This window comes from Epinephelus fuscoguttatus, linkage group LG8 (genome assembly GCF_011397635.1).
Source record: "Epinephelus fuscoguttatus linkage group LG8, E.fuscoguttatus.final_Chr_v1".
NCBI lineage: Eukaryota > Metazoa > Chordata > Actinopteri > Perciformes > Serranidae > Epinephelus > Epinephelus fuscoguttatus.
Window position 1 is genome coordinate 38,221,704 of NC_064759.1, and position 14,771 is coordinate 38,236,474.

Consider the following 14,771-nt stretch of genomic DNA (forward strand, 5'->3'; position numbering starts at 1 on the left):
ATGGACCTGATCACTTCTTTTTGTACACCTGGTAAATTCCTGCTAATTACCTATCAGCCATAGCTATCAACAGTTGGCCAGTGGGTGTGTGCCTTAATAGGGAACTTCCCGCCTACTCAACTCATCAGTGTAACACAGCATAGGTGTGCAAGTTACTCCTGTCTGACCCTGATGAAGACCTATGTTGGTCGATACGCGTTGGTCATTTTTTTAACTCTTTTTTGATTCATTTTGCCATGTAAAATAAAGGCATTTTAACTTTACAGACTTTACAGTGTGCCTTGGTGTGTTTTTGAAGGAGCCTTGCATTTTTTGATTTTTTACTGAGACTGTTTGACCCATGCAATGAGCCCTTCACCTGAGGAATAAGTGCAAAATACCTGAAGTATCCAAAGAGCACCTGTATTGTGACCAACAGAAGGACCCAGCAGCGCTTCCACATCTGTTGTCTTCAAAGTTTTTCCTTGTTTTGCACAATGAATGTATATTACATACATAGAAAAGCATTGTGTTTCATGTCTCCATCTGCTGGTGGGCCATCACGGTAAGAGTTTGCATGCATAATATAATGTTAATTCCACGACATAAGAGACTTGATGATTACTAAACTTGGGTGGGGGAAAAATGGATAAATCGCTATCAGCATTGGTCATTGGTCAAATGAGTTGTGACATATCAGCATAATAGATATTGGCAAAAAATCCAATATTGTCAATCCCTAATAATACTAATAATGATAAGCCTGTATCAGCTAGATCCCATTGTATTATAAATGATCTATTTCCCAGTTACTTTAGAGAGCCTACAAGCTTCTCTCAAAAGCAGCGGTGCATCTTCTCCTGAAACACCCACAGCATCCAGAAATCTCCTTGCTGCGTCTATGATTATCTCAATTTTCTCAGATTGTCTTTCAGTTCCAGCATTGCCGTTAATAACGGTTGCCACGTAGGCCAAAAACTTCATCTGGTCTTAACACAAGCAATATTCCTCATAATTCCTGGCCAACTTGTCCTCCTTAGCTTCCTGTCTTACATAACTTGTCTTACCTTATCCCTAACGTCTATTTCTTTTCTTCATTCTGGCTCTGATTATTTCTGCCTACCTTGCTCTCTTTGGACAAACCACCACGAGCTACTGGCCACGCCAGACCCAGTAAGGCTGTAGCAGCAATCCTGTTTTGAACTGACATTGAATCAAGAGTGATTATGAAGTCAACTTTTCACTTTTAAAGAAGGAAGGATTTTGTTTTTTTGTCTTTCAGATGTTAAATAGACTCGCTTTCATTTCACCCAGGTGATTCAGGCCTTCTAAAAATAGTTAAGGATTAGATGGCTCTGTCTAATTGCTGAAACTGGTCTATGGCATAGGACGAGCATCCCATAGATCTAAATCACAATCAAACTTGTGAAGCCAGCCCCAAGTAATGCAAGGAACGGCCAAAAGACTCATCTAGCTATAAGACATATAATGTCTAATCTCTTTAGCCCTTTGATTGTTCATATCCCATTTCTCTCTCTCCCCTAATTCCTCCTCCTTGTCCTCTCTTTTCACTAAGACTTCTGTGTGCTGAACTGTCAGTCGTACCGGGACCTTATCATTCATTGCTTCATTTCAGACGTTTGGGTCTGGAACTTCATCCTCAAGGAGATACAGCCTCTGCTCTCTGTCTCTCTACCTCGTGTGCTTGTTGTCCTTGTCTCTCCCTTTGTGTGTTTTTGTGTGAATGTTGTGCTTGAGCTTGGCTCTTGTGTGTTTGTGTAGTCTGTCCTCTTCCGGGTCTCCATAGTGAAGAGGAGATCATGTGACCCAGGTCCATTTGGAGAAACAGGAAGTTGCTAAAAGTCCTCCCAGATCCATTCTTCATTCATATACAGTGGAACCCTCTTAGAGTGATCTCTAACGTCTGTGTGATTCAAATTTATCACCATAAGCAAATATTATTATAACCCATTTTTTTCTTAGTCTTGATTTCTCATGAAGATAGCTGTTATGTGTATATTTATTACTTGAATATTAAGTGATGAAACTGACAGCTTTGCTATTTACTGAGTTTTACTGACTGTGTCAAAATACTGTACAGCTGCAGCTGGATGGCTCTTAAACCACAGGTACTTTCAATATGTACACTGCCCCAGCATCAAGTAGCCTGCCGTAAGCAGAAGGGTTACCATGAAGGAAAGGGTCTTTTCCCCTTATGCTGTCATGTTTGAAAAGATGCAAAATGAACACAGAGAGCGTACTACTTGATTTTTATGAGTAAATTATATTAAACAGCATTTGTCCCAAGCTTTTTGATCCATATCAGCGGTTGATATCTGTACCTGTGATCACAAGTGGTTTCCACTGTAGGTTTTTCTCGTCTTAAAGGCCTTTGCACACAGAGTCTTTTTTTGGATGTGGTTTTTTTTTTTTTTTTTTTTTTTTTTAATCCCTCACCCGGCACAGAAATCTTGCACGGAGTCTGATGCATTTTATTGTTCTATGCATTGCAAAAATTCACAAGACGAGACAAAATGAAACAACAAATTTCCTCCCCTGCTTCTCTCCACTGGAGTTTTTTATCTGTCACTCTCCCCATGTCTTGTATTTGGCACCACAGCTGCTTAATGGGGCTGAGCTGTTCTCCCTCTCTGCCTGTGTGCAGACCACATCTTCCTCCTCTTCATCATCATCCACCGTAATATACCTGACCTGTTGAAAGTGAGCTATCTGAGTTATGAAATTATTCTGTGCACCCCATTCCTCTGTCTTGTCCCGCTGCCACAATTTCTTCACTGATTTTTGGTCAAACGTCTCTAAAGGCTTCCGACGGTTGCAAAAAATGCAGAAAATCAAACCTGTTCTGAAAATTTTAATGATGGATGAAAGTTTCAGACTCAGTGTGTAAATGTGATTGATACAACGCGGGGTTGTATTTATTTTTAGACGTGCAGCAATTTTGGACAAAAAAACGGACTCAGTGTGCAAAGGCCTTGAGTCTCCATTTTGTGAATTTACTGTGTTGTTCTGTTCCGTACCCATGACGTCTATTGTTTTTCTCTCCCTCCTGAAAAAGGAACCTTTCTCAATTGCTCTTTCTGAGGTTTCTTCCATTTTTTTCCCTGTTAAAGATACATATATTTAACAGCGGGACTTCTCCTGTGTGCATGGATAGATGGAGGCCCTTGTATAGACAAAGGGAGTCGTATCCTGTGACGAATGTAAAACCTCTTGAAGCAGATGTTTGATTTGTGATATTGGGCTGTATGAATAATACTGACTTGACATACCTATGTATGATAATTTGTAACCAGGATATTTTCTTGCTAGTGTGACACATGACCTCAGCATCAGGTGAGGGATGGTGATTATCAACTGCACAGTTACAAAAATGCAAAGTGGGTCACAAACATAGACAAAAGGATGGGAAAGGGGTTGTTAAAGGCTAACTGGTTTATCGATAAATTCTACATTAACTATGTAATCAATGATGCTCCTCCAGTGTGTGTAAGATGTACTTACAGAACTAGGGCTGGAGTGTCGGCGCAGTTTGGGCGACTCCTTGCCGGCGGACGACCCCTTGGCATTGATGCAGGCATTGTTCTCAGAGTGGACCCTCTTCACCTGGCTGGTGGGCTTCTCAAACGGGTCGAAGCCGCTCTGCGTGCGCTGCACTCTCACCTTCTTGTCCTCAGGGATGGTGTCCAGGGGCTTGATGACTGAGTCTGTTCCCTGGCAGCTGCGTGTGGACATCTTTGTGACACATATCTGTCAAAAAAAGGAAGAGGAAAAGAAAGGAGTGAGAACATAAAAGCGTAAAAGAGCATTAAAGAAAAAAAATCCATCTGCGATTATCAGTGTTCAGCCAAAAACTGACTGCCCCCGTCTTCCAGATCCTGCCTGTTTTTAATCTCTCTGTCAGCCTGGGTCTCTTCCCTCCCCGTGGAGCCTTGCTGCTACCTCTCTGCTAGGATGAGAGCCTTTTCATCTCCATCTCTCTTTTCTCTGATCAAAACAGTTCCAGCCTCTGTCGGCTCTGCTGCAGACACGCACACACACACACACTCACCACCGGCTGCTGATGCTGCTCCCGTACTGCACATTCACACAATTCCACCTTATCTCTGACACACATCTACACATCCATACAATTGTGCAGACATGCTACAGATTGTCTCCTACAAGCCCACTGGGCACACAACGAGCCCTCCACGCTCCTCGTCCATTTCCCCGACACAAAACACCTTACCAGCTGCTCCTCCACCATGGACTGTGTGTATTGGACACAAAAGACGCAGGCGGCATGACATGTTTTGCCACGGCTCCCTTCAGATTAAATATTTAGGCCTGGGCTCCCCTGCAGGAAGAACTTCTAATTACTCTAATACACAAGGAGGAGTCATCTTGCAGCCCTATGGCTTGTTCTTTAACGTGGGCCAGGTTTCATTGGACACACCACAGCATTTCCCACTACACAGGCTCTCTTCTCTGTGATGCTAATATGGAAACTTCCTCAACAAGCAACAATGGCTGACAGTGTGGCTGATTACAACTATATTGATGATGATTACATTTTTCTTTTGCGTCATGCATATAAATATGCCCATCCCGCATGAGCTGAGAAGACTAGATCTGCAGTGCAACATACCGTAGGGCTTTGAGGAGAATAATTAATGGTGATCTCTCTGAACAATATTGTGATTGATTATTTTCTATGAATTAAACTAGCGGCTTGAATCTGTGCTCTGAATGGCATTAAAATGTATAGTTTAAATGGTTTGTACTAAGCATAATTGCTAATTTATATTGTTTATATACATGAACAAATAAAATCAATAATTTCTATCCATTTTTATGTATTAATTTTCTCTCTGTCAGCCAGAAAACCAACTTCTACCTTAATTTGGCTAGTTTTCCTGCAATGGGGATTAGTGGGATACCTTATATTTTTCAGTTATATTCAAATATAATAATCAAAATAAAAAGTGACATTAATTTTATTAGTAAACGTACGTTCAAAAGTTGCATAGCTGCCTACCTGTGGTAGCTAATAATGACAAATTTTAAAATTGTCAGCGCAACACTTTAGCTTACGCTAAAGTTAACATTAGCTTCACAGAATGACTGGACGAACTACTTCACAAGTCCAAATCCTGATAGAGAGCCTTTAATGCTATTATCTTAGGGGAGCTCTACACAACATTCAGAGTGCATGAGTTGTTTGGACACGGTTCTCAACATGGAGATGGCTGAGCCAGCAGCTAGAGGCTTACAATGCTAAATCAATAAATGGGGCTAAACAAGGGCAACAGTACTAACAGTGCTAACAGAGCTAGTGTCGTTGATCTCTGCAGATCCTACGATATTGAGGGAATGACCTGCCTTACTCTGCCTCTGATTGGCTTATCCTGACATTCTTACCCTAACCCTAACCAATCCCACTCCTCTTGCCTAAACCTAACAAGTACTAGCCAATCATAGGGAGAGTGGGGAGGGTCATTCCTATCCTCGGAGGATGAGTGGTACGCTTCCGCGATGATGCTTTCCCGATATCAATGGTAACCAATGTATTAGCACAGTGCAAAGCAGCAGCAATGAGCTAGGTAATGGCTATGCACAGGCTTACCACAACACACCACAGAGAAACTCAGATTACAGCACACACACACACACACACACATACACACACACACACACACACACACACATGTTAGTGGGACTTCATTCTCTGCTCAGGACGCCATTACTCCACTTATTCTTTACTTAGTAAACAGTGATATGCTGCTATATCGATGTTCTGAATGTTGCACAGCCTACAGAAGCTTTAAATGATAAAATAATGTATTTTCTGTTCAATAGCTATCTGCCATTTACACTTAACAACTACCAAAGCTACAGGTTTAGCTTTTCATCTAAAACTGACGTGTGATTATCTTTTAAACATAAACAAATTTACCAATCAGCAAAAATACACAGCCCACAGCTTATTTAAAAAAATCTAAATAATACATGGTGTATATATCATTTCGCTAACTCACATAATTAACATAAATCAGCAGCCCTCAGCTAAATTTGTCGTAATTGCCACCAACATTACCTAACTTAACGTGCTACTGTTTGTTAAGACACTGACATAATGTAGTTTATGATTAAAATAGCTGATTTTGTGAATTCAAATTTGCTATTTTTTACATCACAGTTGAAATGTCTTCCTGCCTTAAAGGTCCAGTGTGAGGGAATTATGTGGATATACTGGCAGAGAGGATATATAATAATGATAACTATGTTTTTATTAGCTTATTATCACCTGAAACCAAGAATCGCTGTGTTTTCTTTACCTCAGAATGAGCCGTTTAGATCTAAATATGAAGCAGGTCCTTGTCCAGAACAGACAATTCAAACACTGGGTCCAGACAAGGCATTTCTGTTTTCAGGTTTTAGCATTGGACACCATAGTTCTCCTTTTGGTTGGTTGCAATCTGCAACCTCACTACTAGATGCCACTAAATGCTACACACTAGACCTTTAATGCAGCACATACATTTTCAACGGAAAAATAAATAGCAATACGCGTAGTTTAATAATCTGATCTATAAACAGCCAATTCATAAATGATTAATTTTGCCTACATTGTAACTTACAAGACAACCTGGTGAAAAAAAAAAAAAAAAAATTAAATATTCCATCTGGCCTCTTTTTCCAAGCTTTTGAGAAAAAGTTAGTGAGGCCTTAAAATTCAGCAATGTTCCAATTTTCCATTTCAAGTGAGAAATAAAATGGAAGTGTTCCAACAGAAGAAGTAACAGAAGAATGTGTCTAAGCAAATGAGCGTGTAAAATGGGCCAGGAAATACACAGGAGAAAGATGCAGGAAAAATAAAAAAGAAATGAGGAGTTTGGTAACAAGGCTGTCATGAACATGAGTCCCATGTATATCCAGTATGTCCTCAGTGACAGCAATTGTCATTTGAAACAGGCACATAAACTAACAAAAACAAATACCGTCATTTAGGACCTATCACGCTACAATGCATCAATACTTGATGAGAGTGTCTGCGAAGGATATGTTCAACAAGGCTTATGTTCCAAGCACTCCACTACGGAGAGTCATCAAAGTCAAAGACACGTGATAGAATGATAAAAAGGTCACTAACATTCTTCAGAACAAGGAGACTGATATACTGGGGACAATAGCACCGAATGATGAGTTTCTGAAACCTGGTGTGGTGGCACTAACTAACATATCACACTTTAAAGACCACTTTTGGCCAGGGTAATACAAAAGGAAAAAACATTTTGTTTCCAACACCCACACAAGAGCTGCCATCACTTTCGTCACTAGTTGACATAATGCATAACCAGAGGCAGAAGTGAAACCTATCTAGCCTACATATACTCAACTACTATCATTGAGTGCAATTTTATATTCCATGTACTATATTTGAGTATTCTCATGTGGTTTACTTATTTGACAGCAACTAATTACTTCATACTGTGCATCACCAAAACAACACCATGCCCACGCTGAGGCATGATGGTGGCAGCATCATGCTTTGGGTTGTTTTTCTTCAGCTGGAACTGGGGCTTTCGTCAAGGTGGAGGGGACTATGAACAGCTCCAAATACCAGTCAAATTTGGCCCAAAAGCTTCAGGTGTCTGCTAGAAAGCTAAAGGTAAAGAGGACTTTTACCTTTCAGTGTGACAATGACCCAAAACATACATCCAAATCAACGAAAGAATGGCTTCACCAGCAGAAAAATAAAGTTCTGGAATAGCCCAGACCAAAATCAAATTGAAAATCTGTGGGGTGGCCTGAGGAAGGGTGCGCACAGGAGATAGCCTGACAATCTGACAGAGCTGGACTGCTTTTGTCAGGAAGGGTGCGCATTTGTTGCAAAGCAAAGGTGTGGCATGCTTATAGACTCCTTCCCATAAAGACTGCTGTAATACAAACAGAAGGTGCTTCAACCATGTGTTAGATTAAGGGTGTGCACACAATGCATGCAGGTTATTATAAGTTTATATTTTTTCTTTGAATTTTTCCACCTAAAAGATTTGTTTGTTTACCAACCGAATTGTACATTAAAGGTGAAAAAAGTTTTGAAATGATTTATCTTGGTCTCATTTTTTTTACATCACGAAAACCTGGAATTTTAACAGGGGTGTGCAGACTTTTTATATCCACTGTATCCTCTGCCTTCTGCTGAGAAGCCACTCACAGCAATTTAATAAAGTCTTGGGCTTTTGTTTGATATCTAGTTTCAGCAAAAAAATGTTGTGCATTTCCTTTCCATCATTAGCTTGGTAAGTACACATTAGCTCAGAGGGCTAACTTGGCTTGTCTACTGTATTTTGTGAGCAGCGCTGTCACTCTGAACAGCCCACCAAACCAATTCAATTCAATTTTATTTATAAAGCCCAATATCACAAATCACAATTTGCCTCACAGGGCTTTACAGCATACGACATCCCTCTGTCCTTTGGACCCTCACAGCAGATAAAGAAAAACTCCCCAAAAAAAACCCTTTAACAGGGAAAAAACGGTAGAAACCTCAGGAAGAGCAACTGAGGAGGGATCCCTCTTCCAGGACGGACAGACGTGCAATAGATGTCGTACAGAACAGATCAGCATAACAAATTAACAGTAATCCGTATGACACAATGAGACAGAGAGAAGAGAGAGAGAGAGAGAGAGAGAGAGAGATGCAGGTAATGACAGTAGCTTACAACAACATTATTGAAAGTAATACCACCACATTCATAAAACCACATTCAAGCTCTAAAACTATATGGGAAAAAATGGAGCAAAGACATTTGTACTGAACAGCCAAATCAGATTCAGCTGACATAACTCTCAGTACCAAACAGGTAAAATTAGCTCCACCTAGACCAGTTGCACTATTGAAATGCTGCAAAACATGTTGATGAATCAGTTATAATAAGCCAATAACACTAACATGGGTAATTTTACATAATTTTTGATCAAGATTACATTTTTCTGATAATACTTATGTATTTTTACGGTGAGATTCTGAATGCAAGACTTCAATTTGTAATGGAGTATTTTTATTCTGTAGTATTGTAACTCATGTAGAGCATCTGAATACTTCTTCCACCACTGGACAGAATACCATAGTGTCGTGTTAGTTTTGTGTGTGTGTGTGTGTGTGTGTGTGTGTGTGTGTGTGTTAGGTTTCCTAGAAAGTCCTTTATGGTTATGCTCACAGGTAAAGTGCTACACTACACCTCTGCTTTACCAAACTAGAAACACTCTTCCTACCCTGCTGCTTCTGGTAAGGCTGATTTCTCATTAGGGTGTTTTTTTTTTTTTCTTTGGTGAATCACAGTAAAAGCTTGCTCTGGTCTTGTGTCGTGAGCCCCGTCTTCATTACCAGCCTCTGAGCTCAGTATTGTGTTTGGAATATGACACCCCCTGTTAGCTACATTGTTGCTTTTCTCTGGCGTTATATAACACACCCTTGCTTGGTGGCAGTTGCCAGCTTGCGTGCTCACTGAGGGCATCTCTCCATATTCACTGCATTAATTAACCACTGTGTGCACATAATTAAGCACAGATCTTAAATCACTGCATATCTCAACATCTACAACATGGATTTGCACAAAATTTTGTACATGGTTAGAGGATGATTCCTAATGATGTTGGTGATCCCTTGACTTTTCCATTGTGGTCTTCAGTGAAATTTTGAAAGTGTATCATTAGTGTAACACCTAACTAATCCTATGCAACAGCAGCAGTTCTTTGAGCTTTGTGGGTCACATACTAGCTGACCAAGAAGTAGCTGGGGATCCCCCAGGAAGAGCTGGAAAGTCCCAGGGGAGGAAAAGGTTGTATTGGCAAGTGTTGGTAGTGCTTTTTGTGGCTGGCTTTGGATGGTGGTGGTGTGTGGCTGCAAGTCACTCATCAGGATGATGAAATCAGCTCACCAGTCTGTAAACTCTCCTCCTGCTGACTTTTTCTAGCTAGTTAGGTTGAGGTTTAAATGTAAACAGTAGGCCTAACATCAAGGAAAAGGAGGGCACCAGCTGAACTGCATCTGGCTAGCCATACAGGCGTTGGAAAATAAACTGTATGACCTCTGTGGCACATCAGTTTCCAACAGGATATCAGGAACCGTAATGTCCTTTCATTCGCTGGTACATGCATGCTTCACGGTGAATAAGGACTGGTGTGATGGTGGAATGTGAGGTGCTGTCCAGTTCCTGTTGTGGATCACTGCTACATGCTGTTCAAAGGCAGCTGCAGAGCGGCACTGTCCATAACTGGGAGGAGCAACCATGTAACCGTCTTGTTGGGGTCCAGTTGTATGGACAGTTAAATCATTCCACAACCAGAAACCATGGATTACCACAACCATCCAAAAACATGGACAATTATAAAGCAGCAGTCAACAATATAAGAAGACCATTGATTGGTTGATTGATTGATTCCAGTGGCCGGTTTTATTTTGGATCTGGTTCCAGGTTGGTAAAAATACCCACATTCATACCAACAAAGCCAACAAAGCCCTCATCAAATCTTACATTCATGTTCTCTCCTGGATAGTCATTTGCCTGTTTCTGACACAAGCATCTGCAAAGAGTGCACAACTATGGTCATGTTAAAGAAATGCATTCTAAGTCAACGTCACAGCTGCTAAAAGGACTGACTGAACATGGTGGATTGCCTTAACCTAATTGTTCCAAAGTGTGGCTATATTTCACCAAAATGACTGTCACATGCAACACATGACAAAAGACGCACCCCCCCCCAACAGTTTAAAACATTCAAAAGGACTGAATAAGTGGATATGGAACTGGATTCAGTTAAATGCTATTGAACCTCAATCCTAATTGGCTGCTCTGTTACTTTATTGCCACCATAACCCTGAGGATAAGCAATTTAAAAATGGATGGACTGATCAATGGAGAGATAGCTGAATGAATGGATGGATGGACAGATGCATGACCTGCATGTTAAATACTGAATCCACACAAAACCTCACATGTGGATAAACTAGAATTAATCACAGCTGTATGCCTCAGTGAATTATGTTAAGTTAAGTTGCAGTTCCGGTTTACATCCATGTCTGTGAAAACATTAATCTTTCATACACATCTTCAGCCCAGCAGCACAGACGATATATATAATCAGCACAGTTTCATGGTGGGCACCCAAGATTAGTGTCACCAATTCTGACCAAATGTCACCCCTTCTGCTCCTGAGATGATGTTAAGTAATGGCCAGAAAAGCATAAGCAAGTATGATGTCGAAGGGAAGTTGACCATTAACCTTTAAGATATAAAATATCACTTCATCATAATATCCTTTTAGACATTTGTGTGAATTATTTTATAATAACCACATGAATTCTTGAGTTATGGCCAAAAACATGTCCCAGTGACCTTCACCTTTGACCACCAAATTCTAATCAGTTCATTCTGGAGTCCAAGTGGACGTTTGTACGAAATTTGAAGAAACTCCATCACGGTGTTCTTTAGATACTGCATTCAAAAGAAATAGATGGATGAAAGGTCACAGTGACCTTGACCTTTGACCACCAAATTCTAATCAGTTCATGGTTTAGTCCAAGTTGATGTTTGTGCCAAATTTGGAGAAATTCACTCAAGGCGTTCTTGAGATACTGCATTCACAAGAATGGTACAGTTTGGACAGACGGACAACCCGACAACATAATGCCTCTGCCTACGGCTATCACAGGCACTGAGGCATAAAAAGTAGAACCAGATGAGATTAATATTAGAGGCCTAAAACATCTGCTGGCTGTCCATGGGTGTATTTGAGTCACAGGGGCAGGACGGGCACATATAACCTCTGAAACAACTGAGATGAAAATGAGCAGTGTTGATCCAAAACTCATGGAGACGTTCTGTACTGCTGCGCTCTGCAGACACATGCAGCAGTGGGAGCAACACAGTGCAGGGATCAGGCATCAAGGTCAGGTATTTAGCAACTGAGATATGAAATCCTGACTTATTTTATGCCACAGGACAAGAGACTTTTTGGATTTGAAATTCAACAGTGGAAAACCCAGCTTAATGTGACTAACGGTTTTCAAAAATGGACCCGTGCAGGACTCTGCTGAAAGCGATATTAGACTCAGCCAGATACATTGGTCACTAGTGATTGGTTTGGGAAAAGCGAATCCCCCTCTCCCACAGAAATCGATTAGAGTGGACACAACGTCAGACTGAAGATGGAAAAGGAGTGTAATGAGCTGTCAATTCTGTCCAATATCAGGCTACCACAAACGCATTAGTGAGGTCCAACATCCTTGCGATGCTGACTGTGGCCTGGTACACAGTCAGCCTTTCCGTTCATCCCATAGGTGTTGGGTCTGTGCAGAGCAGTCATGTTCCTGGAAAGGCATGGCATTGTCATGTTGAAGCAGGAAAGGGCCAAACACAAACCACTGCCACAAAGGTGAAAGCTCACTATGAAATATTGTATGATGTAGCATTAAAATTTCCCCACAGCAACACATCAACATTTCACTTCAGGCTGCTGCAGAGAACCTATCAATCCTGCACCTGCCATTAACAGAGGCATCATGATGGAAATAACACACAGGGCTTCCATGCCCCCACAAGTCTACTCCATCCCCATGTCATCATACTCATTCACTTTAACACATACATGAGTGAATAACAAACATGTACAAGCAAACACTGACTATTCATTACAGTGAAACCATCAGTGCCTGCAATTACTATATTACTTCCTCAGACAGAGAGCAGATTATCTCCAGATGATCTCCTAACTAACAGATATGGAGGGCGCTCTGCATTCGTACTTCACTACAAGCAAGAAACATCTGTCACCATGGATACTGATACATGTTGTTCTCATTCTGTTGTTGAGTTACTGTATTTTTTGTGCTGGTCAACTGCAAATGCATCAGCATAGCCAAAACAATCAACATGTGCTAATAAAACTGAAGCCCCTTTTCAGCTACACAAAAACCTGCCAACACCTGCTCACAGCTGGCATCTATGGAAACACAATACCTGGGTTAGCGCCCTAGTTTGAGCCCCTTAACAGGCGAGATGCAACGACGCACCACCACAAAGTACCATCCATCTTCATCCAAGCAGCACTCAAACATCAGTCAAAATTAGTCTGTGCCAAGTTTGAAAGAGAGACTGAATAAGTAAGAGATATATAAAAAGAAGTAACAACTGTAATGTTTTCATGGGCCTCCATGCTGCTTTCTTCTGTTTACTAAGCCTTTTCCAGCCTGTCTGTGACATCAAACGTGATAAACCAAATAACCCCCCACCACATAAAGAAAGGCACAGTCTGTCGCAGAGCCGTGTACACAACTCTGGTCTGCTAGCAATGGGAAAGTCTATAGCCTATTTTTAAAGGGTTTACCTGTGTTCAAAAACCTCACGAACACATGCTCAACAAATGAATCAGACATGTCCAAGTGATTCTGTGATTTTAAATGAAAAGCGCAGCTGGGTTTATGTGCATGAACAAAATCATGTTTACAAGGAAGCAAAACAGAACTTTTCAATGATTCATTCAATATTTCTACATTATTCAGCACCAATGATTCCTAGTAGAAGTAGTCGAGAATGACAAGTTAGTAAAAGAGCAGATTCTCTGTTGGACAGGTTGGCCCATAAAAAGGTCCAGATATGGGCTAAAATGTCCAGATATGAGCTAAAACCCCAGTGGTCTCTGTACGTCTCTTTGTAGCGCTTTCTTTGTGGTGGACCCTGATAATTCACTTTGACTCTTACAGAAAACCATAGATCCCACTGATCCATCTGTTTTACTTTTAATATTCTTTTTTAATTTAACTGTTCAGTAAGTCAAGTAACAAAGTATGGTGTATGGATATACTACACTTAAATCTCTGCTTCCATATTAACTCTGAGCAATGTAATAATAGCATCTGTGCTAACAGTAGGCAGTTAAGTTCTGTCATTGTTACCTGACTCTGCAGCTCCTTTCAGCACTATTAAGTGTCCCAGCACCTATCACATTGTTTTGGTTTAACGTCCTGCAACTTTAATGTTTTGGATCACTCTCACTGCTCTCATGAATCTTTTCCAAAACAAAACTAGAATTACAGCCCTGCAGTTGTTTGCCTCTACCAACCAGTCAAGTTGCTGTTTACATCCATGTCTGTCCGGACTCATATAATATACTGTATGTAGTAAAGACTTCAATGGAATTTACCAAAAAGCATAAGTGTATTTTTTTTTTTTTTTTTACGTGGATGCTTCACACACATCATCAACCGTGCAGCACAGAAGATCTATATAATCTTCACAGTTTCAAGGTGACACCAATACAACATTCAACCAAATCAATTCTCCACTTCTGTTCCTATATTTTTTGGATACAGAATGTCCTCACTTCATCATTTTATTCTACTAGGCATTTATATGACCCTTTGTCATAATTAGCCAATGAATTCTTGATTTTGGACCAAAAAATATTTTGTTAAGTCATGGTGACCTTGACCCAAATCTAATCAGTTCATTGTTGAATTCAACTGGGCGTTTTTGTGCCAAATTCTAGGAAATTCCCTCAAGATGTTTCTGAGATATTGGATGCGGTTACATGATGGCTTCTCATTTGGAATAAAATAATTCTGAATGAAATCATTCAGAATTAAAGTCTTTCCAGGTAGTTTACATGGGAGATATTCATTCCGAATGAGGGTTTACATGGAAGATTAGTTTAATCGCCTTTATTCGGGTCCGCGCAAGGTTTGGGGCAGGAGAGGTTTCTGATTGGATAGGGGGCGGGGCAGATGT

The 14,771-nt window shown here is 40.6% G+C and overlaps 1 protein-coding gene across 3 annotated transcripts in view; it reads right to left on the reverse strand.

Moving 5' to 3' along the window:
• The window catches only part of cdk14 (cyclin-dependent kinase 14), a 278,138-nt gene that overhangs the window by 182,945 nt on the left and 80,422 nt on the right, over positions 1-14,771 (reverse strand). For all 3 annotated transcript variants that reach the window (XM_049584038.1, XM_049584040.1, XM_049584039.1), the window contains one exon: positions 3,502-3,747. In XM_049584038.1, the coding sequence (XP_049439995.1) occupies positions 3,502-3,747 (246 nt within the window). The remainder of the gene's footprint in view (positions 1-3,501; positions 3,748-14,771) is intronic.